The 27,849-nt window shown below is 44.4% G+C and overlaps 1 protein-coding gene across 2 annotated transcripts in view; it reads left to right on the top strand.

Moving 5' to 3' along the window:
- Nucleotides 1-27,849, top strand: part of UBAC2 (UBA domain containing 2) — a 187,980-nt gene that overhangs the window by 145,309 nt on the left and 14,822 nt on the right. For both annotated transcript variants that reach the window (XM_035003119.1, XM_035003120.1), the window contains one exon: nt 1,137-1,379. In XM_035003119.1, coding sequence (XP_034859010.1) covers nt 1,137-1,379 — 243 coding nt within the window. The remainder of the gene's footprint in view (nt 1-1,136; nt 1,380-27,849) is intronic.

Raw genomic sequence — 27,849 nt, 5'->3', positions numbered from 1 at the left:
CACTCACTCCGTATTCTCCATACTGACCACTGTTACCTCTACAAGAGCAGGGCCTTGTTGATCTTGTCTTCTACTGTCCTCTAAGTGCCTGGAACAATGTTCAGGGTATATTGGATGCTCAACAAATTCTTGCCTAATTAATTGATTTACATTTTATTAAAACAGTTAAAGTGTACTTTTCTCCTATTAGCATATTGTCAAATATGTTCTAATTTGGTACGAATAACTTATCCTAAGAATCAAATTCACAAAATTAAAGATTTTGGGGGGCTCCTGGGTGGCTCAGTTGTTAAGCGGCTGCCTTCGGCTCAGGTCGTGATCCCAGGGTCCTGGGATCGAGCCCCGCATTGGGCTCCCTGCTCCGCGGGAAGCCTGCTTCTCCCTCTCCCACTCCGCTTGCCTGTGTTCCTGCTCTCGCTGTCTCTGTCTCTGTCTCTGTCAAATAAATAAATAAAATCTTTAAAAAAAAAAAATTAAAGATTTTTTTTTTTACAAAGGAATAGCCATACTCACTTTAACCTAGAAAACCAGTCTTTAGATGTCTATTACCATATAAATTACCTTAAAGATGAAAAATAGGCTTGCTTGTAAATAGAATTGTGAATTACCATTGGCAAGGATTTTAAAACTAGAAAAATCAGTACTTGAAAAATGTATTAGAACACTATGTAAATTGTAGACTGTTTTTATTTTCTGATAAATTTATTATATGGCTGGATTGCATCATTGGCCGTTAAAGTTGTTTTCTGCCAGTCTCTCTCTCTGATGGCCATCTGCCAATAAAGAGTAACCACAGAGTTAGGTCAGCATGAAAGTGTTTTGATAATCAAATCTTGTATGGCTTTCTTAAAGAAAATACTGTTTTTTAAATATTTTGTCAGTCCCTTGAGTGTGAAGTGGTTAGAACTTCGCTGTCTCTCCTAACTTTATAAAAAACAAATTTGTTTCCTGAGTAAATTTTTGTTGACTTGTACTCCTTACAACTGTGCAGCTGGGCAGGAGTTTTAGTTACCATGCAGCACTGCTAAAATGAAAGAAAATGCCATCCGAAGTACTTTGTGGTTATTGATTTCTGTGTTAATATGTTCTTGAACACGGTTACAGGGAAACAATCCTGTTGGACTTTCCTCTTTCAGGCATCAGGCATCTGCTACAACAGCCAAGTGTTCCAACTCCACCAGGTGCTCTGCATTCCCACGTGGGTGGCAAAGTTCTTTTCTTGGACACTTGAGCCCATCTTCTCATCTGCAGAACCCGCCACCGAAGCCAGGATTGGGATGGGGGCCACAGTAGACATCCAGAGACAGCAGAGGATGGAGCTGCTTGACCGGCAGCTGATGCTCTCTCAGTTTGCACAAGTGAGACAACAGAGACAGCAGGTAAGCAGCAGAATCGTTACTGGAAATGCAGAAATACTCAGTGGCCTCAGCACACTTTGCCTCTCCGGCGGTCCGGGTGGCCGAGAGTACGTTTTACTCCTGTGCATTGCAGTGTGGATAATGCGACGTCTCTATCCCCTATAGGATAGGGGTCTCTGACAGTGGCTTTTCTTAGGTTTTTTTTTTTTTTTTAAGTAAAAAAAGAAAACTTGCTGCTGAAAGACTGGTCAAACTGGACATTCTTGTTCCACTTCCATTAGATGAACATTATTTCTTAGAGAAACACCAACCTAGTTAACAAGACGTGATATTTATCTGTTCTTATAATCTTGTAAAAGCCACAGTGTCTTCCTGTTAAAATGCTTATTATCATGTGCTCTGGAGTGAAGATCAGATGTAAAACTTCTCGACTTTCCTTGGTTGAAATGGAGAGAATGTGAAGATAAGAAAGTTTCAGGGGAATAACCAATAAATCAAAGGCTGTGTTTTCTTAGCCTTATCATCAATACCAGGAAATATTGCACATTTATCTACAAAAACTGCTGTATTCAAACACTGTAATAGCACACTTGTCTTTCAAGGGTTACTGTATGTCAGCCCAAACCTCCTACCTGATCTTGCTCTGGCACTCTGCAATCCAGCACCCTGGGCTCTTCATTTCTTATGTCCATCTTCTTTACCCTCTGGGGTATGAGAGAGGTACTGTTCTCTCGTGCCATCTCCCTATCTCCTGCCTTCACCGGGTGTGAGAATTAGGTCTGCAGGCCTCATGGTGGTCTGGAAAAGTGAAATCAAGTGTGACATCCCAGGTGTCCCCTTGGAGATATGGGTCCCAGAGTTTATATCTGGGGTGGAAGAAGGGGTCCCTTATTAATGGGCTGAGTCTACAGGTGAAAAAGAGAAACACAGGTTGTTCCCTATGGATGTATTTGAACTTGAGATGACCCTGGAATATACAACAAAGATACCTGTGATATAGTTAAATGTGGAGGACAGACCTCTCTCTTAGGGAGGTCAGAGCTGGAGGTGTAGATCATGGAGTCAACTTTGTAGGGTTGACTAGGTGCTAAGTGAGTTCTTTAAGAGAATTACATCCAAGATGAACGTATGTGTGTAGCAAGAGGAGGACCTGGATCCTTCAAGGAAAGAGAAGGAAGAATGAAAAGTATGAGAACTCAGAATGACCAGTGTCCAAAAAATGAAGTCATGGTGAATATAAATATTTTCCAGGTAGAATGGGCAGAGCTGTGAGGGAGAGAAAGAAATAGGGTGTGATTCTGAGGTTTCTGGCTTAGATAATGGGATAGATTGATGACAGCACCATTTCACCAATATCAAAAGAGCAGATCTGGGGGAAATATATTGACTGAGGTACCTTCAGAATACCTGGGACTCCCCATTAGATAGCTATGGATCTCATGCTCATGAGCAAGCCAGAGAAGTTGTATTGCTCAGCTTGGCATCCCCAGGGACATTTTCATGCATGAAGTTTCTCAGGGAACACTGTCGGGATCAGCATCTTTGGGGGGAGTGGTGGTGAAGGACACGGGGAGGCTTGAACACCGTTATGAAGAGGGTCTGAGCCAGCCTGACAGGGAGCTGTGGAGCTGAGGAGAGCCCTTCCAGATTGCACCAAATGTGGCCAAGGAACTGAAACTTGAAACCTCCAGCAGCCAGTCACTGGGTGCAGATTGCAGGTCTTGGGTCACGACTAGCTGTCCTTGGATGCACACCATCCACGGAGGCGGTGTCCCTGGAGAACTGTCAGCTGCCAACAATCCCCCTCAGCAGGAAGATGGAGCACTTCAGTCCTGGGGAGGTCGGAGATCTGGGCAGCGGACCAAAGCAACCACGCCTTGTGCTGTTGGCATCTTCTTGGTTTACATAAGTTCTTGGGGCAGCTCCTCCAAGACTCGGTGACACTCTTTCCCCAGGAGAAACCTTCAAGAGGAAGGTTAGGACACACTTCATCCCCTTCTGCTGAAGCTGGTCTCCAGGCCACACTGGTCATCATCTCCCTCTTCTACTTCCCATTCCACCGTTGGCTGGAAGACATGCTTGGTGAAGTGACACAGAGCTTCATCCCTGTGAGGTCTGAGTCCCCGGTCACCATGCTCTCTCAGGCTGTGTCTGCTGCCCTTGTCCATTTAGCGTAAAAACCGGGGCATGGGAGTGCCAGGAGATGCCCTCGTGCCGCACATGTTTTTCCCTCCTACTTTTTGTCCCCCTAGCTATACCTTTTCCTGAGGATTACAGTTGCTTAATCCTGTGATGATAACGATTTTTCTCCTGGTCTGCTGCTCTTTTGGCACAAGAGCCCAAAATGACTGGGCAACAGCTATAACTTAAAATGTAATGGCCTTCTTATCTCGTCCCCTATGGAAGTGTTACCCTCCTGGGAGGTGAGCTCTCTAAACCCATGGAATCTAGTTTCAGGGACAGGAAGCCCAGATTCCCAAGTGGGTCACTGGGTGAGAGGGTGATCAGAGCCACTTCCCCTCCTACCTCTAATTTCCAAGACCCATGTCTTCTTCCTGCTGGGGACACAGCTCCCAGAAAATCGTTGTTGATTTAGGGTTTATACTGCAGCTGGAACCCACAGTGCCATCCTTTGGAGGGCATCCACTCCAAACTGGCATTTCTCTTGCTCCTGCATCTGGCTGTCTCATTGGTCTGGCAAGCGGGCAGCTCCCGGGTTGTGTGATATGTGAGAGGGTCGGTGCATCCCGTACGCACTTTGTTATAAGTGACCTCATGATCTGATGCACTGTTAGCTGGAACCCTGGTCAGTAGACCAAACTTCTGTAAACCCACAGATGGTGGTGCTGTTTAAAAGCAGCAGACCTAGAACCAGAATATGTGTCAATTCCAGTGAAGATGAATTGCTGCCACAACAGAATATCAGACTAGGTGGACTAAACAACAGAAAATTCTTTTCTTACTGTTCTGGAGGCTAGAAGTCCAAGATCAAGGTGCTGGCAGGGTTGGTTTTTGGAGAGGACTCTGCCTGGCTTGCAGATGACAACCTTCTCACTCTGTCCTCAACATGGCCTTTTCCCAGAGTGTGCATGCTCTTGGTGTCTCTTCTTAAAAGGACACAAGTCCTGTTGGATTAGGGTCCCACCCTTATGATCTTGTTTAACCTTAATTACCTCCTGAAAGGCCCTGTCTCCAAATCTAGTCACGGTGGGGGTTAGGAACTTCAACCTGTGAATTTGGGGGTGGGCAGATTTCAGTTCATAACACTGTCCCTTCCAGAGTGAAAAGGACCCAGTATAGTCTGTCTTGCACTGACCATTGCTTCTCCTTGAGGGGTGGTGGTGTGTGAGGGCTCAGCATCGGTCTGTGTTGCTGTCACTAGCTAGTCCAGAGAGTGGGGCCCATGCAGAGCCTCCATCCCTGCCATCATGTGGGTGGCTGGTGAGAGAGGCTGGCTGATGTCGGTGGCTGAGTCATTCTGTCTCTCTCTTCTGCAGTAGATGTTTCTGGTAGATAAGCATTCCAATATAATGTTCAAGTCTTGTTTCAGTGTATTCCTTTATATTTCTTTTGCCTTGTGCTCTCATGGTTCATCTCCCCACCCGGCAGCCGCTTAGTGCTCTCTGTCACCACCCACCTGTGGTCCTCACTTGGCTCTGGGGTCAGAGTCGGTCAGTCGTTACTTGAGACTCTCTGAGCAAGACTGGTGGGTACTCTTTGTGGGCACCAGAGAAGTGAAAAACATGTCCTTTCCCCTAATGATTCTGCAGTCAGCTTCAGGGAGCTTGGGCAGATATACCTGAATTAGATAACATCCGGGAACAACAAAACATTGGCCTGAGCACCCAGAGCATAAGAGCGCCGTCAGTGTGGCCTGATACTGTGTGGTTTCAGGGCCTAGGAGGACAGACAGGATTGGGTGAGCTGAGATGAGGCAGCTTATCCCCAAGCAGAGGACCAGCAGGAGTGGTGCAGGCATGGAGGTGATAAAGAGGCCCTGGAAAGGAATACCTTGAGGAGCCCCCGCTCCAGCTGAAGCAGGGCCGGGTGCGAGTGAGAGCCGGGAAATCGTGCTGCACCTGTAATAGAGGGAGGGGTGTTTAAACCTGACAACAGGGGCGCCTGGGTGGCTCAGTCATTAAGCATCTGCCTTCAGCTCAGGTCATGATCCCGGGCTTCTGGGATCGAGTCCCACATTGGGCTCCCTGCTCAGCAGGAGGTCTGCTTCTCCCTCTCCCACTCCCCCTGCTTGTGTTCCCACTCTCGCTGTGTCTCTGTCAAGTAAATAAATAAATAAACCTGACAACAGATTTGGGTTTTGACATAGGAGGCTGTGAAATGTAGTTTAGCTGGTAGTAAAGGCAGGACAGTGTTCTAGAAAAATCCGTCTTATTGCAGTGTGTACTGTGGAAGGGAGAAAGGAGAGAGAAGGGAGGAGGAGACAGAAGACAATCTTTAAATCCAGCTGTGTGAGTGCCGTGGCCAGAATCAGGGCATTGTCCTTATTGAGCACCTCTCCGCTTGCTCACTGTTGTTTCTCAAGGCTCTGTCATGCCAGCAGGTGACCCCCAGTCCCTCCCGTTCACCCTGCCGTCAGCTCCAGCAGCCAGATCTGGGTTACAGACCGGACTCCCTCTCTCCTGGGCTCCAGACCCAAACATCCTCTGCCTACTTGTCATCTCCACCTGCACACTCCACGGGCACGTGAAGTCTTCCATTTCTTTGCTAAATTGGCTTCTCCTCCTCCCTCCCTCCCCGAATGAAAAGCACCATCACCTGCCCAAAGACCCAAGCCAGAACGTCTTGGCTTCACCTGCAGGTAGAAAGCCGTCATCCCCCGTCTCCATCCCTCTGCCTTAGCTCGTCATCACTTAGCTTGCACCTGGAGTCTTGCCACAACTCCCTCTCCCCTCCTGGAGCCACGAGTCGTCCCCCAGAGTGATCTCTTGGACGGCACAGATCTGACCGTTTCACTCCACCAAACTCCTTCAGAAGCCCTTCGTGGCTTTCAAGGTAGTTAACACTCATTACCCAGAACCCTTCCTACGTTTTAGCCACGTGTCCTCACCCAGCCCCATGCGCAGCCTTTGGTTAACCCCGCTCAGCTAGTTGGAGTGTATCGGAGCCCCAGTGTTTCTCACCGCTTGCCCTCGCTTCTGCCCTGTGCTCTGCCTAAAACAAACTTCCCCACCCCCGGCACACACACACAGGGTTTGCTTGCCTAACTCCTGTTCACTCTTCAGTGTTCCTTTCAAATATCACCTCCTCTGGGAAGCCTGTTGCAGCCTCCAGGTCGGGCTCTGATCCCCTCTCTATTCTTACAGCCCCTGGGGTCTCTTTCATGGCACTCACCATGATCAGGCGTCTTACTCCGATTTACTTCCCTATCTCTACCAGTAGTGTGTCTTGGGGTGGGTGGAGACTTTTTTCTTTGTATCTCCAGTATGTGAGTAATGCTTGGCACATGATAGGAACTCACATATTTGGGGAATTAATGATTAAATATGTGTACAATAAATATTTACAGAATTAAGGTACTGAGGCCAGCTGAATACAGGTGAATAGTCAGGCCTGGGAAGTATACAGATAACCTCTCTGAGAGGACAAATGTGAAGCAAACCATTGAAGACCCCCTGAGACCCACGTTTCCAGAGCACAAAGAGGAGGGAGGAAGCAGTTCCAGGGAGAAAGGAGAAACCCACAAAGTTCAGCAGCCAGGGAGAACAGAATGTCTGAGGGAGAGTGGGGGAGTGGGTGTTCGGATTCAGGTACCACCCCCCCCAAATTAAAAGCCAAGCTGAGACAGTAAGGAGGAGAGAACCACTAGACTCAGCAAGAATCGGTTCACTTCTGAACCGTGGGAGTGCCATGTGAAGAAGCCGCACGTGGATTGGAAGTGGAGGAGGGGCACGCACCCCTTCTCTTCTGGGCCCCTGGCCTCATTCCAGGACCCGGCTGCATTCTGTAAAGTTAACCGTGATGCTATACTACTGCAGACATTTCTAGGACTCTCCACAGCATTTACAGATTCCACGGCTCTAAAGGACGGTGAGCTGGGGGACGACTCTGTCGACCTTGCTGCCTCTAGAGCTTGAGACCAGAGCACCGACAGGGTCAGCGTGTAGTGTCCTTAAGTTCATCGGGCACAGCGATGTCATCTTTCTGGACACTGCCATGGTACTTAACTGCTGAAAAGCCCCGGGATGATTGTCTCTAGGACTTGAAGTGACGATCCCTGAGTTTACCGCACAGTAGGGCCCCAGTCCTTCCTTCTGGTTCTCCTCGCCCTCCACCCCGTGGTCCTCCCACTCCTCCGAGCATTCATGGGGGCAGGATGTTAGTTACGCCGTGGCCCCACTCCTCTCCCCCTGACAGAGTCGCTGGCTGCATGGCTGGGCACAGCTGAGAGTCATTTGGGTACTTGCAGCTGCGGATCATTTTTCCACTCGGGGCCGTTACTTAATTTTTCACGGGGTTGTGCTTTACTCATTCATCGAGGAGTATGTGAGCTCTTGAAGGCCAGAGCTGTGTGTTTTGCTTAGTTTTGTCTCTCTCGGTCCGACTGAAGTGTGTAGCCCTGGGGGAGTAAAGGACACGGCTCTGGCCCTCAAGAGGTTTGCAGCCCACTAGGGGAGGAGAGACGAGTCAGTAGCAGGTGCTGGGTCCCTGCTGGAGTTCGGGTGCAGCAGAGCCAGAGTCCCAATCCCCCTCCGTGGCTGAGGGGAACCTTGAAGACACCAGCATTCAGGTAGGTGTTTCAGGCCCAGGGAACCTTGGGAGACAAAGCAGAGGGGCTCGAAACAGCTATGGGAGCGACAAGTAATTGCCTTTACCTGAGCACAGGTTTCCCGAAGGAAGAGGCTGGGGAGAGCGCAGAGTCCCGGACAGGGCGGGTCTTCAGCCACGTGAAGAGTTGTTTTTCCTTTTGTTCTGCAAGAAGTCATGAGTCAGTGAAGCCTTACAAGGAAGAGAGCAGGTTAGGTTTGTTTTTAAGAAGGATAATTTTGGCCATAATCTGCGTGATGAGTGGAATAGGTGACTTGGGAGGAAGAAGACCAGTGGGGAGGTGATGAGGACTCCGTGGTTTCAGGATATTCGTGGTGGCGAGGCAGAGCTCCCTCTCGGAATGATAGCAAATGGCCACGGTCAAGCTTTGCAGAGTGTCTGCACGTTTACACCTCCAGGGCAGCCACTGAAATTCCCCACAGTCAGGAACATTTGAATGGGGTTGCTGTATGCGTCTCCACAGCTTCTCTGCTCATAGGGGCCTCTCTGCCAGTCATGATGGAAGAAACCCAGGTGCTCGAAATAGAAAAGCAGCAGAATGTAAATGAAGGAGCAAGGAATTTGCAGTTAAGGGATCAACCCTGGGTTGACAGGGAGATCTGTACACAATCTACCTAATAGTGTTGTCATGAGGCTAAAAGAATTTATACAGAATTACTTTATATGCCAGAAAGATCTATCAAATATTAGTTATGATCTCATTGGACATCTGTTTTCTGGCTCTCAGGATGTTTGAGAGAAAGAGTTCTGATTTAGGAGCAAACCTGGTAGTTACAACTCTTAAAAACTTGTAACCTTTAGAACAAGGGTCAGTAGGCTATGGCCCATGGGCCAAACCCAAAGCGAAGACTGGTTTTTGCATTTTCGGTGGCTCTAGAAGTACCTGCAGAGGATCTTCAGTTTTGCCTCTTGGTCTTCAAATCCTGAAACATTCACTACCTGACCTTTGATAAAAAAGAACTTTGCCAGCTTGCTGCTCTAGAAAATTATGTAGCCAGCAGCTTTCAAAGTGAAGTTTTACCAAGAAGTCTTAATTCTCTCTGGGTTCTGATCATCTGTTAGTTGTGTGTCCCGCCATTTTCTCTTGTTAATGCCACAACGAAGACTTGGTGATTGAACTTTCCAGAAGGTACTTCTATAAAAATCTCCATTTCCCTTGGAAGCAGAGTTCAGGTGAAGCCCACTGTGGATGCACCGTGCTTGGTGTAAACCAAGTGGGAGTTTTGTGACAAAAGCAACGGAGTCTGTTGGTCCTAATTTCTTTATTGCCTCTTCACTTCTTTGGGCTTCCCAGTGTTTCCTGGATGACAGTCTGCCTGTGTTTTCAGTGATGAGCAGTCTGTTTGACCCACAAGGAAAGAAGACATTGCCGCCTACAGCAGCTCACCGTTATTCACAGGTGGATTTCAGTTATTTGTGCAGGGTGTTAGTTGAACTGAGCTGGCTCTATTCTCTCACCCTCTCTTAGTTACATTTTGTGGCTGTGAAAATTGTTTCTCTACCCCAGGGACCGTTGTTAGGTAACACCTAACATATACATTATTGTGAGTCATAGCTGCCTTGCAAAGCATGAGTGTTCTCATCAGTAATCAAGTATTTTTAATTTATTTTTTTAAGTATTTTTAACTTAATAAAATATTTTTAGTGTATTAAAAGTGCTCGCAGGTTCTCAGTGTGTCTTTTAAGTTTTTAATGACTTTATTGAGATAGAATTCACATACCTTACAATTTATCTCTTTAAAGTATATAATTCAGTGATTTTTAATATATGGACAAAGTTGTACAGCCATCAGCACATTCAATATTAGAGCATTTTTACTACCCCAAAAATAAACTGTGCCCAGTAGCACTCACTCCTCAGTCTCCCCAGACCCCTAGCCTTAGGCAATCACTAATGTGTTCTAGATTGCCTGTTCTGGACTGTTCATATAATGGAATCATACACTGTCTGGTCTTTGTGGCCCGCTCATCCATGTTGCAGTATGCATGATTATTCCTTGATGTGTTTAAAAGCAGGACCCACCTAGTAGACCTTTGTGCTAGCACGTGCTATCCCATCGAATGAGTTTCTGTCATTGCCCCTTCACCTGGCTAGGCCTCTGATAAGCTTCTTACTCACCTCTTGGCCTCACCAGCACTACACTTTCCATTAGCACTTACTTTCCACAAAATATATTTGGTGTCTAGCCAGGCTCTGGGGAGCGTCACAATGAACAAGACAGCATAGCATGATCCTTCCTCTCCCTGAGCTGAGAGTTGAACAAGACAATGACAGTACGATGTCATGAGTTCTCCTCTAGGAGAAGCGCCCAGCCTATCCATGGGGGGTTAGGAAGTAGTTTGTGCAGGAAGTACATTGTGAGTGGAGCCCTGCAAACTATATATCTGTACCTTTGTGTGAGTGTGTGTGAGTGAGTGTGTGTGCGCGCGCACGCGCGTGCAGCCAAGGAGTCCACCTTGAATCCAGAGGGGCAAGTTCTCAGCCTGGATGAGCCCAGGCAGCCTTAAAGATGGCACGTGGCGTGCGGCACACTTCTCAGCACTTTTCCTTTTTAGCTTTGCTCTTTCACTTTTTGGTGCAATTTGATTTAAAAATGATTCTCACCAAGTTGCTCTGCTGCCTTGTCAACAAAGCGATCTCTAATCAGTTAGAGCTAGTTCTTTTATGACTTTCTTTCTTTTATGAGTGTGAAGTGTATAGTATCAGGTGCGGAATAAGTTACTAGTGCTTAGTTGATAAAAATCTGCAAATTAAATGAAAATTAGGTGCAAGAACTCTATTTTCAAGTGAAATTAAAGCTAAGCTGTTTATCTCGCTCTGTACCTCCTTGCAGAAACTGTTACGGTTTGGGGGCTCTCCTAGTTGATCATACTGACCTTTTTGACAAAAATTCAGAAGAGAAAGATAGGATCAATCTAAATTCTAATCCCTCTCCAAGACTGACTCATTAAGTGACCTCGAGAAAATCATTTCTATTTTCCATTCTGCCTTGGTGTCTTCATGAGAAAGAAGAGTGTGGTATAATCTCATGATGACGTACTCAGTATTTTAGAGAGAAATTATAAGCAGTCCTAGTCCTTTTCATAACTTCTCTCTTATTAATCACTTTTTAAAACCCCAAATGAATTTAGAGATGTGCCCCAAAGTAGACATAGTGTTAAACAGGGGTATTTTAGAAAAATCATCCTCAAAATCATTTTACAGATTTTCCCCCCTCCATGGGTTTTCAAAACCAGAAAATGATTCTAGTGCAGGAAAGATCATTGGGGTACCTAGGAGTTTCTCAGGAAAAATCCTCCTGACCATCTTGTGAAGGCTTGAATTTCATGGAGCCCACTCCAGGCTCAGACTCTGCAGCCTGATTCTGTGGTTGACAGATGTGGTTTTGTGAATAACGAAGGAGGAGCCCAGGAATTTCCAGAGCAGTGAGTAATGACTCTTGTCCGAGATCATAATACAGATTAGCGATACCGAGATTTTAAAAAATCATACTTTTTAAAGTGATAGAGATTTATGCATGTTGAGCCTGGATTCCCGGGGGCCGGGGGCAGGGGGACTGCAAGAAGCGGGCATAGTTTGTGGCTCAGAGCATGGGCTTTGGGCTGAGAATGGCCACTGCACAGGACTGTGCTCCTCTGCATCTGCCTTCCTCACTGGGGGACTGTCCAGTCTGCAGTTCTAGGAGGGGTGGTTGCTCAAGGAGCTCAGAGAGGTCCTTGATCAGTGCAGCAACACTGAGGAGTAGTGCAGGAGAGTATAAAATGGAGGTCCCTAGACCAGTGTCTGCTGGGAATCCCTCCCACAGCAGCTCTGGCAGGTGGCCATTGGGCTCATTTTGAGAGAGAACTGCTTGGTTCAAGATATTCTTTAATATATTGAATAGGAAGAGGCAACTCATAACTAGTTTAAGGATCATCTAGACCAGCTTCCCATTTTACACATAGGGAAACCTGGACTCCGTGAATATTCTCTGAAGTTAGCGACTTGACTGAGTTCTCTAGAAGTTCAGAGTGAGAGAGCAATAAGGATTTGGATTGTCGAGAAAGAAGCCAATTACAGATGCAAAACAAGAGCCGGGTCCTGTACAAACTGCGAGGACAGTCAGAGGGAACAGGGGAGGGCATCTTCGAGATGGGCACACTTTGAGCAGAACTGTCAGGAGGGACGCAGTGAGTGGAAGGAAGAAATAATTTAGAATGGGTCTGGTTTTGGAGGACCTTCAGACAGGACAATAATTTAGGTATGATGCAGTAAGATTTTCCGTGGAGGCTGTGGCACCGTGAAAGGACTTAGAAGGAAGTTTCACCTGGTGTATGGATTGAAGAGGGACGGTGTCCATGGCAGTCCTGTCATCCAAGAGGTTGTTGGCTTAATCCGAGTGGAACAATAAGGATTTAAAAAATGGCATACCCCCTTAAAACTCAGTGTACTTGAGACTTGGCTGGGTTTGATGTACAAAGGAGAGAGTTGAGTCCAGGAGTCACCAGGCTTTCCGGATGCTAGCCTAACATTAGAAGGGAAGATCGCCACCCACCCAGGCACTCTCTGCTGGTTGAAGGACAAGTAAGGGAGCAAGATGTGATCACTGAAGACCTGAAAATGGTTGCCCTCTCTGCAGGGGGAGATGTAAAAAGAGGGGAAATTTTGAGAAATATCCAATCGCTTTTTTTTTTTTTTTAGAGAGAGAGGGAGAGGGAGACAAAATCCTAAGCAGGCTCCACACCCAGTGCAGAGCCCGATGTAGGGCTCGATCTCACAACCCCAGGATCACAACCTGAGCCAAAATCAAGTCAGACGCTTAACTGACTAAGCCACCAGGTGCGCCCAGTCTCATTTTTAATGACGAATTTCACCTGTTTTATCGAAACACTTATAACAAGCACCAGAACTGATTTTAATTTTGACTTTTAATAATTTTTGTGTGGAGTTCAGGTTAAAGAGGAAAAAAATAACCAGAACATTGACAGGCCAAGAAGGGGGAAAACAAAAGATAGAATGCAGAAATCAGTCATTTCCATACTGAAAGATGCTTTTATTCGTTTTCAAGGAAGCTGCACTGAGGTCCTTACCCTGTGCCGTCCCTACCATAACTTGGGATCAGTAGTCACAAGCATGTAAATAAAACTAAGGAAAAAAGCTTTAGAACAAGAGATAGATGTCCTCTTCCTCCACCAAATGTCCCCAGCCTGAGGCTGGGTCTGGGGGGGAGCGTGTTGTCTCCGTTACACCACCCCTCACCACCATCTCCTCCTCACGGAAAAGATTGAGTGTTCCCATGCTCTATCAGAACCAAAACCACCCCACCCCAAGAAGCTGGGGACATCTTTGATCCTGACTTCCCCCTGGAGGAAAAGGTCATCATTTGAAGAGAGGGGTCGGTCAGCCAACCTTTGCAAAACAGTAACAGACATGAGCGCTCTCTGTATGGCTCAGTACGCGTTCCCAACACCACACTTCATCCTTGCGCCCGGAAAGGCAGGCAGCAGAGCCTGTCACCAGGGCAAATAGCGAAGCTGAATCTGAATCCTGCTGCTCTTTTTCCAGAGTCCTTTTCTCCCACCCCACTGTGGCTCCCCAGCAGAAATTTACCAGGGACCATGCTTTGTTGCAGCAAAGGGAGAATCCGTCTCTTGAGTTTGCAGCTAAAGTAGAAACTGTTGTTAAAATTGTACCCATGTCTCAGGAGAAGTAAGAGTGGCTGTGGTAGGAGCCTGGGACCTCCCAAGAGAAATGTCACCACATAGAACACATGAGACTCGGGCACATGTCCATTGGCTCGCACCCCAGTTACAGTGCTCCTTGTTGCCGTAGCCCAGCCCAGTGTCCTAGGCTGTCACAAAGCCTCCTGGTGGTAGACTGTCCGGGCCCTCCGTACCCCTCCCCTCACTGACAGCCCAGTTCAGGCCGTAGGCCGGCACCCCTGGACCTGGCACTCCCATCCTGAGACTGGAATGGAGCGAGGCCGTGGTCTCCGGAGCTCTGCTGACCAGAGCAAGAAAGGAAGAAGAGACGTGGCAGGGAGCAGCAGAACTGTCGGGAACTTCAGCCTTCCAAGCCAGAGGCTCTCAAAACTGAGCAAAACGGTGTGTTTTGGCTCCTGATCTTACTGCTATGGAAAGTGTTCTCAGTTTTGCCAAGGAGAATGGTATGAAATGAACTATCTGAGCCCCCAGAACTGGTCAGTAGTATAAACCACAAAGAAAAAGTGAAACCGAGAGCTGTGAAAGTAGTCTGGGGTTTTGTTCAAGTGCTCATTGAGTCTCCCTCTAGCTTATCATTTTCTCCCAGCACCTGCTAGGACTGCTTGCTGCCGGGCAGCCCAGAAAGACGCGGTGACGCGGGACAGGTTGCAGGGGTGTAGCACTTCACGACGGGGCTGCACTCGGCTGCGGGCACTTCCACTGCTCATTTCTTCTGTGCCTTGCCATTGGCCTTCCCATCATTTATCTGGGGCAGTGAATGGATTGCTAGTTTGCGTGTTTGTTTTTCTTTTTTCTGAGTTTGCCAGGAAGCTTTCCCCAACGACAGCAGCTCTGGCCCTGGATCCTCCCTCTACACGAGTAGCGCGTATTATTAAGCTGTAAGTCTACTGAGATGGCCTCGCTGAGCCCTCAGTCACAGGCCGCCTCTTCATCGCCCCTTGTTTGGTTTCACATGCTCCTTTGTTTTGTCATCCCCGCTGAGCTCTTTCGGGGCGGTGGGAAGTTAGTCACTCCTGTTGTGTGTGTCAGCCCACTTGCCCTGGCCCCGTGTAGTGGGCTGCACGTAGAAGATAAACGAATGAAGGAAGCACATTCCTACTTACGCTGCAAGCTGCAGCTTCCACAGAGCACTTGGAAGCCGTGTGGTGAATGGCAAGTATCCTCTTACGTGAGGAGGTAGCCTGTGGCTTCGATGGCAAGCCCCACCGTCTCCCAACGGTGGTTCTTTGTAACGACCGGTTCCTGTGTCCCAGCGTAAGCGTGTGCCTCTTGTCCTTAAAGAGTGGATCTGCCGCGAGCTTTGTTCTCTGAGGTGCCTGGCTTTAGCCCCTCCCATCCCTTCCATCTAAACCTTCCTTATTAGTCTACTAAGGTCCCCCTGTAACAACTAACTGTGAGGTCTTTGCTACAGAAAATCCCATAGAGCTTAACTCAGCAATATGCTTGTCTGTTTGTCCATTCACTGATTGATTCAGCGAATACTCCTTAAGTACTCACGTATGAGACTGAATCTACAAACACAGACAAGACAGTCTCAGCGCTCATAGAGCTTGTGGCCTGCCATGAGATTCCCACCAGTCAGCGCACACCCTCAGTGTCATGTATCATGTGCCGAGAGCTGAGCGTAGGAGAGGAGCACTTGGGGGATTAGGGCAGGCGCCCAGGCAGGAGTCTAGAATGTGAAGGTGGAGAAAGCCCATCGGAATGGTGAACAGGAGGCTGGCAAACCATGGTAAGAAATTCCAACTGTACCCCAAAAGCAGTGCGGACTTGCTGAGTAGTATCAAAGAAGAATATCTACAATTATTTGAGAACACTCTTCGTGTACTCGCTTTTTTTCTTCCTAACTGTATTCTGTTTGTGGCTAGATTTTCTTTATATACTTCAAAGGCCAAAGTAACATACAACAGAATTGAATACAGAGGCACATATGAGAATACAACCATCTTCTGTTAAGTCAGACTGCTAAAAGATTTGCAACAAATCTTCCCATGAACGGATTCTTCTCATGAATGGATTCTTTTTCATGTCCTTAAAGAATGTATCAGCCCTCATAGAAAATATGTTTTGGAAAGCATTGTTATTTTTTATAAAAATATATTAGCAAGTGATGAGTTTGTGATTATTATTAATGAGTTCATATATATTTTAAGATTAATGGAAAGACAATGGGGAACCATTGAAGGATTTGTAAGTAGAAGAGCAACATGGTAAGATTTGTATCTTAGGAAACTCACTGTGAAGCCACCTCACCCTTGATGCAGGTCGGAAATAAGGCAGTGAGAGTGAGATGGAGAGAAATGGATAGAGATTCACAGACATTGAGGAGTTACTGTTGACAGAGCCTGTGGGTCTGGCTTATGCAAGTGGGTAGGTATTGACATCATTCCCCAGGATTGGGGACATAGGCAGAGACACAGAATTGAAGATGAATGTTGTTTGAGACATGTTCCACTTTAGATGTATCTGGAACATCTAAGTGGAAGTGTCCAGAAGGCAGGTATGTAGCTCTGGGGTGCAGCACTGGGAGGTAGGGGTTTAGGAGTTTCCACCACATGCGTGGTGACTAAAGCCCTAGAAATGCCCGAGCACCTGGGGACAAAACATGGAAAAGAAGAGAAATAATCCCATGCAGAACCTAAGGGACCCTGGAATTTCAAGGATAGGAGTAGGAGAAGACAGCTCTGAGGGGCACTGAGAAGGCATGACCAGAGAGCTAGAAAGACCAAGAAAGTGGGATGCCCCCAGAGTGGAGCAGAGAGGGGTCGTAGGCCCAGTGCCTCCGGGGTTTCTAGCAGAGAGTTGAGGTGGTTCCTTTGGATCAAGCAAAGGATGTTATTGGTACCCTAGAAGAAAAAGGAAAAAACTAATGGTTAGAAGACAAAACTGAGCTTCTAGAAGGCAGGCCGTCACCTTACTTCTCTTTCTAGCTTCATTGCCTAAGGTACTACCAGGCACATTAGTAAACACCAGGTAATTATGTTGATTTTACCTTAACTGGTGCTACTAAAACAGACTAGTCTTTTCTGCCTTTGAACTTCATGATAGGTCATCCTCCTTGTAAATTGCTCACATTAAATATATAGGTTTTTCCTGAGTGTGGTAGAACTTCCCAACCACCATGTCATGGTCACAGATGGGCTGCGATATTGATCCCCTCAGCCCACAGGGCCACTGGCTGCAGGCAGCTTTGGCGGTCTGTCCTGAGTGTCATGCAGATATATCTTCTTCTGTATGTGCCATGACGTAGAGAGTATTGGAAAGTCTTGGTCTGTAGAGGGTTAGTAATTCCTTGTATGGGTGCCACCTCACTTCCTCTGCTCCTCAGGCGGACATCACTACAAAGTCTTAACCACTCTCCCTGCTGAACCCACACCCTCCCTCTGACTCTTCCCGACATGGTCCCCAGGCAGCCACAGACCGGACAGTAGAGATGGGCCTGCTGCATGCTTTACACTTCAGAACCCAGCACATGGATAGGGCCTTTCAGCCACCAAAGACCGAGAATAAAGCGCGCATTGTTTCGAGCGACCAAATAAAATAAGATGATGATGCTTCCAGAAAGAATTTTAATTGTTCTAAACCATCACATTCACAATGTCCACTCCGTAATTGTTCTTCATTTTGCTCTTTGGGGAATGAGTTCAGGCTGCACTGAGACTCGCGCTGTGCCGGCCGCCTCGGGAGGAGTACATAGGGGGCACCATTCTCACCCCACCACAGCCCTGCAGGGCCCCACAGTCGAGTTGGGAAGGCAAGAAATAACACTGTAAGGCACAATGCAAAGATTAGCTGGGAATAATAGCTAATATATATAATAAACTTTTAGAAGTGTTCAGGCTCTCTTTTAAATGCTTTCCATGTATTAACTCATTTATTTCTCATAATATCCTTATGAGGTAAGTGTAGTTATTATTCTCTTTTTATAGACGAGAAAACAGGCTCAGAGAAATTTTTCTAAAACTAAGGCCTGAGGTCACACCATAAGTGGCAGAGCTGGGATGTGAACCCAGGTCATTTGGCTCTAAAGACTCAGTCCCTCAGCTTCCTCTCCCTGTTTGCTCCTCTGTCATGACTCCTTAGCACTCCCTGCCTTGCCCCTTGAAGTAGGTATAAGCCTGTTCTTTATGCCTGGTTCTCCTCTCCATCTCCTTAAGATTCAGTTAAGCCCCCATCCTCTCTGAAGTTTTACCCCCGTGCTTAGGGTGTGGTTGCTCCGTGCTCTGAACCTGCCGGGCCCTTTAACTAAGGCTGCTCAGCTTCCTTCTTAATTATATTCCACCTTGCCTCCTGACTTTTTCCGTTTCTGGATGTCTTGCCTTCCCCTGAGATGATGGGCTCCACGTGTACCTTGCTTGTACCCTTCCTTGGGAGCTCCCCACAGAGAGCCACTAGGGAGCTCCTCCGACCCAGCTTCTCAGCGTGGATACTCCTTAGTGTGCCCACTGCCTCATCGTCCAGTCCTGAAACCCGCCGGAGCCCTTACAGGTGGAGTTTAGTCCGTGGGGCGTCCACTTGATAAAATGTTACGAACGTTTCCAGTTCTCGACTGGAAAATTAGTCATTTTTTAATCTTCATAAGAAATTTTATTTCATTTGAAGATCTCTTTACAGCTAATAACAGATATTTCATAAAACGGTTGATCAAAATGCAAGCTGTTTCCTTTTTCCTCTTTTAAATGTGTGGTTATTGCTTTTGAAGAAGACAAAGTAAAGGAAGCGTTTCCTGTTTGTAGAGGCTCATAGTTAACCTGCATCGAGAGCAGATTAGTGTCAAAACATCCTAAAGCCTAGAGCTCCTGTAACTTTCTGCTTTTTAAGCACTTTTTTGCCATCACAGGAGCAGAGGGATTGGGGTTTGGTTTTGCTTTGCCTGCTCTTCCACTGTCAGTCCCTTTAAAGAAATAAAATGTTGCCCTTTCAGCCAAAGGCTCCTTGCCCTTCCCACTGTCCTGCAGCTGGTGGGGTCTAACCCTCGGCGTGTTTATATCCTTAGCACATGTTTTCATGTTAGAGTTCCTCAACCTAGCACTACGGACATTTGGTCCAGACCATTCTTCGTGGTGGGGTCTGTCCTGTGCCTTATAGGATGCCTAGCAGCATCCCTCTTCACTACACACAGCACCACCGCCATCCTGTCCCCCGCCTCCCACACCCTAGCACAGGTGCCTCTGGACATTCTCAAATACCCTCTCGGGGGCAAAAATCACCACTGGTATATACATCCGTAAAATCATTTAAATACTGTACTGCTGTTCTGAGCATTTTTTAAATTTATGTAAGTGGCATCATACATTTATATTCTCAGACAACTTTCTGTAGTCATTCAACATTGTAATGTTTCGGAGATTATTCGCTAGATCTAGTTCCTTTATTCCAGCTGCTCATGCAATAGTCCTTTATCGGAGAGAACCGTTTATTAATTTATGGCCCTACTTCGGGACAGTTTTTTACATTTTCTTACTTGCTACTGCAATCAGTGCTTCACAGAACCTCCTCCGAAATGCCACATTAGGCACCCGTAGCTGCCTGGAAGTGAAATTGCTGGGTCATAGAACATCCTCAGTTCTACTCAGTCTGGACTCGTTGCTCTCCAAACTGTTTGCCGACTTAGACTCTCACCGACAATGCAGAGTCCCCATTTCCTTCACAGCTTCCCCATACTTGGTATTGTTAGACATTTTATTTTTGCCAGTCTTGTAGGTGAGAAATAACTTATCGCTGTTTTAATTTGCATTTCCTAATCCTAGTGAGTCGAACATCTTTCCTTATGTGTATTGACTCAGGGTTCCCTCTTGTGTAAATTATCTGTTCATATACAGTTGACCTTGAACATGTGGGGATTAGGAGCACAATGAAAAATCCATGTATAACCTTTGACTCCCCCCCACAACAACTTAATTACTAATAGCCTATTGTTGACAGGAAGCCCACCAATACCATAAACTACTGTGTTTATCAAAAACATTGTGTATAAGTGGATCTGCGCAGTTCAAACCCATGTTGTTGAAGGCTCAGCTATATATTATTCACTTCTCTCAAGTCATTTTTTTTTTTATTGATTCTTTATATATTCTGGCTATTCTTTCTTGGTTATGTGTTGCAAATATTTTCTGTTAACCTGCACTTTGTTTTCTAACTATTTTTTTAATCATACAAAAGTCCTTACTTGCACTAATTTTTACAGTCCTTCTCTTTATGATTTATGCTTTATATTTATGTTTTAGACATTCTTTTCCACCTCAGAGACATAAGAATATTCTTTATTTCTTCTAAAAAAAATTTTTTTTTTTTTAAGATTTTATTTATTTATTTGAGAGAGAGAATGAGATAGAGAGTACATGAGAGGGGGAGGATCAGAGGGAGAAGCAGACTCCCCGCAGAGCAGGGAGCCTGATGCGGGACTCGATCCAGGGACTCCAGGATCATGACCTGAGCCGAAGGCAGTCGCTTAACCGACTGAGCCACCCAGGCGCCCTCTTCTAAAATTTTTTTAATAGTGGAGGGTTTTTTTAAGTAATCTCTACACCCACCACGGGGCTCGAACTCACAACCCCAATATCAAAAGTAGCATGCTCCACCAACTGAGCCAGCCAGGCACCCCCTCTTCTAAAATTTTTAACAGTTTAGCTTTCCACATTTAGATCTTTAAGCTCCTTCATTCCTTCCTTCCAGTTTTCTATTTTAATTCCAGTGTAGTTAACATTCAGTGTTATATTAGTTTCAGGTGCACAATATAGTGATTTAGTAATTCTGTGCATTACCCAGGGCTCATCATGATAAGTATATTCTTAATCCCTGTCACCTATTTCAACCTCACCCCACCTCCCCTCTGGTAACTTAGTTTGTTCTCTGCAGTTAAAAGTCTGTTTCTTGGCTTATCTCTCTTTTTTTTTTTTCCTTTGCTCATTTCTTTTGTTTCTTAAATTCCACATATGAGTGAAATAATATGGTATTTGTCTCTCTCTGACTGACTTATTTTACTTAACATTATGCTCTCTAGGAGTGCTTGGGTGACTCAGTCGGTTAAGCCTCTGCCTTCGGCTCAGGTCATGATCCCAGAGCCCTGGGATTGAGCCCCGCATTGGGCTCCTGCTCTGTGGGGAGCCTGCTTCTCCCTCTTCCTCTTGCCTGCCGCTCCCCCTGCTTGTGTTCGCACACTCGCTCTCGCTCTGTCAAATAAATAAAACCTTAAAAAAAAAAAAAAAACATACCCTAGCTCCATCCATGTTGTTGCAAATGTCAAGATTTCATTCTTTTTTATGGCTGAATGATACTCCATTTATGTATATAAATTCCACTTATTTATACACACCCCACATCTTCTTTTTCCATTCATCTGTCAGTGGACACTGGGGCTGCCTCCATAATTTGGCTATTATAAATAATGCTGCTATAAAGATAGGGGTTCGTGCATCCCTTTGAATTAGTGTTTTTGTATTTGGGGGGTAAATACCCAGTAGTGTGATTACTGGATCGTAGGGTAGTTCTACTTTTAACTTTCTGAGGAACCTCCATACTATTTTTCCACAGTGGCTGTACCAATTTGCATTCCCACCAACAGTGCACAAAAGTTCCTTTTTCTCCACGTCCTTGCGAACACTTGTTTCTTGTGTTTTTGATTCTAGCCATTCTGACAGGTATGAGGTGATACCTCATTGTAGTTTTGATTTACATTTCCCTGATGAAGAGTGATGTTGAACATCTTTTCATGCGTCTGTTGGCCATCTGTATGTCTTCTTTGGGGAAATGTCTGTTCATGTCTTCTGCCCATTTTTTATTTGGATTGTTTTTTGGTGTTGAGTTGCGTAAGTTCTTTATATATTTTGGATACTAACCCTTTATCAGAAATGTCATTTTCAAATATCTTCTCCCATTCAGTATGTTGTCTTTTAGTTTTCTTGATTGTTTCCTTCACTGTGCAGAAGCTTTTTTTTTTTTTTTTTTTATGTAGTCCCAATAGTTTGTTTTGCTTTTATTTTCCTTGCCTCGGGAGACATATCTAGAAAAATGTTGCTACAGCCAATGTCAGAGAAATTACTGCCTGTGCTCTCTTCTAGGATTTTTATGGTTTTAGGTCACACGTTTGGGTCTTTAATGCATTTTGAGTTTATTTTTGTGTATGGCATACGAAAGTGGTCCAATTTCATTCTTCTGCATGTAACTGTCTAGTTTTCCCAGCATCATTTGTTGAAGAGATGGTCTTTTTTCCATTGTATATTCTTTCCTCCTTTGGGAAGATTAATTGACCATATAATTTTGGATTCATTTCTGAGCTTTCTATTCTGTTCCATTGATCTATGTGTCTGTTTTGTGCCAGTCCCATATTGCTTTGCTTACTACAACTTTGTAATATAACTCGACATCTGGAATTATACCTCCATTTTCGTTTTTTTGTTTTAATTTTTTTTTATTTTTCAAGATTATTTTGGCTATTCGGGGTCTTTTCTGGTTCCATACAAATTTTAGGGTTGGTTGGTCTAGCTCTGTGAAAAATGCTGTTGGTATTTTAATAGGGATTGCATTAAATCTGTAGATTGCTTTGGGTAGTATAGACATTTTAACAGTATTTGTTCTTCCAGTCCATGAGCATGGAATGTCTTTCATTTCTTTGTGTCATCTAAATCTTTATTTTTAAAATAAACTTATTTTTGTGTATAGTATTAAGTAAAGGTCTAATTTTCTATTTTCCGTACAGCCAGTTGTCCCACTGCTACTCATTAAATGGCGTGTCCTCTTCCTGCTGCCTTGTAATGTCTGCTTTATCATAGACCCAAGAGCCAGAGTTTACTTGTGATCCCCAGACACTCTCTCCTGTTTCTTTGCACGGTTTGCCTATCATGCACTAATGCCTCTCTAATTACCACCGTCTAATAGTAAGTCCCTTAGGACTGCTGCTGGCCGTGAACAGTCCTCCCTTCCTATACTTCTTCAAAATATCCATGTCTAGTTTTGGCCCTTAATTCAATTTCACATTGTCTAGTTCCACCAAAAAGACAACCACACACTTTTGAATTTTGAGTCTATAGCAGTTAGGAATAGGTTTAGCTCCATATGACAGAAAACACAAAATAGCAAAGTTTTTAAAGGCAGAAGTTTGTTTCCCATGTGGAAAAAGTGCTGATGTCAGCAGGCCTGGCCTGGTGAGGCGGGGGCATGACGTTGCGAGGCCAGGCTCCTTTTCTCTGCCTCCACCGCCCTGCCCCTGATGGCCGCTTGAGCTCCAGGAAGAAGTAGGAACCAGCAAGGAAGGGCGCCTCCCGCCTCTGAGGTCTTCTTTCGGAAGTCCCATTCGCCCCTCTCTTTATGTAGTACTGTCGGCAGAACTGAGTCCACGTGGCGGGAGCTGAGAAACGCAGGAATCATGTGACACACAAACACACACACACAAAACACTATTTTTAAAGAAAAGGGAATATGGATATTCAGAGCCAACCAGTGGTCTTCACTGCAGACTGAAATCGACAGCGTCTGAGCAGACTGCAGTGTTGAGTCTTTGCGGGCTGGACTGGGCGGAGTCTTCACTTAGGTCTTCCGATATCCTTCAGTTAAGTTTATTGATGTGAAACGTTGGGGCCTGGGAGTAAAGGGTCAAGAAAGAAATCATGAGATGTCTTCGGTACAAAAAAGGTGGTTTTATTAAAGCAGGGGGACGGGACCCGTGGGCAGAAAGAGCTGCTCTGGGGTTGTGGGGGAGGGACTGGTTATATACTTTCAAGTTGGGAGGGACTTAGGGGTAGCCGAAGTGTCTAAGGAATTTGGAAGCAAGGTTTCTGGGACCTTGAGGGTCATTTACTATTGTCTAGTAAAACCGTAGTCATGAGACCCTTCAGGTGGGTATCAGTGGGCCACATGTTTGGAGGATGATTGCTAACATATCTTGGGGTGGGGGGAGAGATAAAGGAAATTTTCAAAGGGATTTTTATATGCTAAAGAAGACTTACAGAATACTGGAGGTGGGGCTGATGTCAAGCTAAGGTTGCCTTTTGCTTTTAGCAAAGTGTTGACATTGAGGCAGTTGAGTTCCTGGAGGAAGGTCACTCTGCCTGTCCCAAGCACTTGTCAGTGGGCCATAAGTTGTAAGGAAGTTTAATTAAAATATCTTTTACCTTTGCTCTCCACGTCATTTACTATTTTCTCCATAGAGTACTTGCAGATCTTTTGTTAGATTTAATTCCTAAGTACTTAGTAGTTTTTGTTTGTAAATAGTTATTTTTTACACTTGGCATTTTCTAAATGATCACAATAGAGGACTGTTACTGATACTTTTGTGTCCTATACTCTTTTATTCTCATTTTCTAAGTAGACCGTTATCATGTGTAAATAATGACAGTTTTGTTTTTCTTTTCATCCTTCTGCATTTTCTTTCATAGTTGGTTAGTATCGGCCTCATTTTCCTATGACTTGTACTGAATGCAAGAGGTGGTAACAGGCATTCAGTCTGTTAATGTGTGCATTACATTACTATATTTTCTGAGATTCCTGAGATAAATTCTAATAGAGTACATTATTTCAGATAAGATGATTATTTTTAATCATTGTTGGGTTGAGTTTACTAATATTTTATTTAGGATTATTTTATCTGTTCATAAATGAAAAACAAATTGTCTGATAATTTTTCTTTTTTGTAATGGCCTTGTCTGGTTTGGGAAACAGTGTTATATAGCCTCAAAAAACTGCTCTCTCTCTCTCTTTTTTTTTTTTTAAAGATTTTATTTATTTATTTGAGAGAGAGAATGAGAGACAGCACGAGAGGGAAGAGGGTCAAAGGGAGAAGCAGACTCCCTACCGAGCAGGGAGCCCGATGCGGGACTCGATCCTGGGACTCCAGGATCATGACCTGAGCCGAAGACAGTCGCTTAACCAACTGAGCCACCCAGGCGCCCTGCTCTCTCTCTCTTGCACTGTCTTTCTCTTTTTCTCTTCTCGAGAACAATGTCTGTAAGATAGTATGTCCTTAAAGGTTACATAGACTTCACCTATAGATTTTTGGGGGGTAGATTTTTTTCAGTATTATTTCAGTTACATTAATGGCTAGAATTAGTCGTTTTCTATTTCTTTTTGTAGCTTTTTGTGGAAGTACACATAGAAGTAAACATTTATAAAAGTAACTCTGTAAATGTACTTTCTTGTGTTTTATTTAACATCATATTTGAGATTCATTTATATTGCCACATATAATTGTAGTTTGTTCATTTTAACTGCTGTATAATTTTATATTATGTGATTACACCATAATTTATCCACTTCACTTAGTGCACATTTGGGTAGTTTCCAGTCTTTGCCTATTACAAATGATGCCGCTGAGAACGTTCTAGCCCATGCCTTTTGGTGGACATGCGTTTTCATTTCTGCTGTCCAGGAGCAGAATTGCTGAGGTAGACACATGTGTTCAGCCTTAGTAGATGCTCCTGAACAGTTTTCAAAAATGATTACCAATTTTTTTTCTTCTTGAATAAGTTTTAGTAAGTTATATTTTTCCTAGAAAATAATCTATTTCATCAAAGCTATTGGTATGAATAAAGTATTGTGTTTTTTTAATGTCTGCCATGATATCTCTTGTATTATTCCTAATACTATTTATGTTCCTTTCTTTGTCTTCTCATCAGGGTTGCCAAGTTTTCCATTTTACTTTACTTTTCAAACAACCAACATTCAGGGCACCTGGGTGGCTCAGTTGGCTAAGGGTCTGACTCTTGATTTCGGCTCAGGTCACGATCTCAGGGTTATGGGATCAAGCCCCACGTTGGGCTCTGTGCTCAGCACAGTCTGTCCCTCTCCCTCTGCTCCTCCCCATCGCTCTTGCTCTCTCTCTCGCACTCTCTCTCTAAAATAAATAAAATCTTTAAAAAAAAAAATTGGATTTTATTGATTCCTTCTGTTGTGTCTTTATTTTCCACTTCATTAACATCTGCTCCCAGCTTTCTCAACTAGCATCTGCTCTTATTCTTTCTAATTTCTTTAGATTATTGTTACTTTCTCTAGTTAGAGAAATATACTTGAATATACTTAATTCTTTAATTTTCAGTCTTCATTTTCTTTAAGCTCAATATTTTAAAATTATATCAACTGTTTAATTATATCCCACCAGCTTTGATAAGTAATAGTCTCAATTTTATTCACTTTTTTTCTTTTTCAATTTTATTTATTTGGGAGAGAGAGTGTGCACGTACGCGCTCGCGCACGCACAGACACAAGTGGAGGGCAGGGCAGAGGGAGAAGGGGAGATAGAGAATCTCAAGCGGACTCCATGCTGAGTGTGGAGCCTGATGTGGGGCTTGATCTCAAGATCCTGAAACCATGACTTGAGCCAAAACCAAGAGTCAGATGCTTAACTGACTGTGCTGCCCAGGGGCCCCTCAGTTTTATCCACTTTTAGCTATATTCTAATATCCATTATGGTTTTTTCCATTTTTGATTTCCAGTGTGTGAATTTTTGTTTGTTTTGTATTAATTGTAAATTTGATATTTATTTCAAATTTAATTGCATTGTGGTCAGAAAATACAGTCTATGTAGTATTTATGTTTTTATGTTTGTGGACATTTCATACAGGACTTAGTACACAGCCACTTTTTGTAAATATTTTATGTATAATAAAAAAAAGTATATTCTCTAAATACTGAGTAAAAGCTATATACACCCACTATAAATAACAAACTTATTTATGTTCTGTATTATTAATTTTTGTCTGATCTACCAGTAGATGCTAAAAATTAAATGTATGTCTGATGTTTCCTCTCCTCTATTAGTTCTTTTAATTTTTGTTTTCTATAGTTTGACACCATTGTGTTTATAAAAATAATACTGATGTGGGGTGCCTCGATGGCTCAGTCAGTTGGACGTCTGACCCTTGGTTTTGGCTCAGGTCATGATCTTGGGGTTATGGGACTGAGCCCCACGTTGGGCTCTACACTCAGCATGGAGTCTGCTCGTCCTCCCTCTGCTCCTCCCCCCTGCTTGCTTGCTCTCTTTCTCTCTCTCTCAAATCAATAAGTAAAATATTTTAAAAATAATAATAATACTGATGCATCGCAGTGATTTTTATCTCCAATAATGCCTGTTTTGCCCTTGAGGTCTAATTCATTTGACATGAATATAGTGACATGACATCAGGTTTCTTCTTCTTTTTTTTTTTTTTTTTAAGATTTTATTTATTTGAGAGAGAGAGAATGAAAGACAGAGAGCATGAGTGGGAGGAGGGTCAGAGGGAGAAGCAGACTCCCCGCTGAGCAGGGAGCCCGACGCGGGACTCGATCCCGGGACTCCAGGATCGTGACCTGAGCCGAAGGCAGTCGCTTAACCAACTGAGCCACCCAGGCGCCCCAGGTTTCTTCTATTAGTACTTCTCCGATACTTCTTTTTCCATCAAGTTGTCTATGTTTTTATTGATGTTTTAGGCTTATTGTTGGGGGTAGGTAGGAGATATTTCAAAATGGAGAACTTGTCCATGTATATTTATTATGATCACTAGTATATTTGAATTTCTTTCCACCAGTATCTAAAACAATTCTGTATAATGTCTCTCTTTTTAATTTCCCTAATTTTTTTTAAATCTTTTTTTTTTTTAACAATATCTTACCTTTTTTTAAAGTCTTCCTTCTATATCTTAGTCATTTAAAAACTTCTGAAATTATAGTTGTTTTCAGTTGTTACACGTTTAGGTTTGCGGGGGGCACCTAGGTGACTCAGTCAATTAAACATCTGCCTTCGGCTGAGGTCATGATCCCAGGGTCCTGGGATTGAGCTCCATGTCAGCCTCTGTTCAGCAGGGAGCCTGCTTCTCCCTCTGCCCTTCCCTCGCTCATGCACGTGTGCACACTTTCACTCTCTCAAATAAGTAAATAAATCTTTTAAAAAATTTAGGTTCTTGGGGATCTAATCCTCCTATTTGTTGCACATACTGAGTCTTACTTATGATGGGTTTTTTCCTCGTGGGTTTTGAATTTTGGATTCTAAGTGTTTCCCAATTGGAGTTTTATCTATAAATCCCATGTAATCCCA

Source organism: Mirounga leonina, unplaced genomic scaffold (assembly GCF_011800145.1).
Source record: "Mirounga leonina isolate KUSES-001 unplaced genomic scaffold, KU_Mleo_1.0 Mir_127, whole genome shotgun sequence".
NCBI lineage: Eukaryota > Metazoa > Chordata > Mammalia > Carnivora > Phocidae > Mirounga > Mirounga leonina.
The sequence above is the reverse complement of the archived record's forward strand: the minus strand, read 5'-3'. Positions and strand labels throughout refer to the sequence as shown.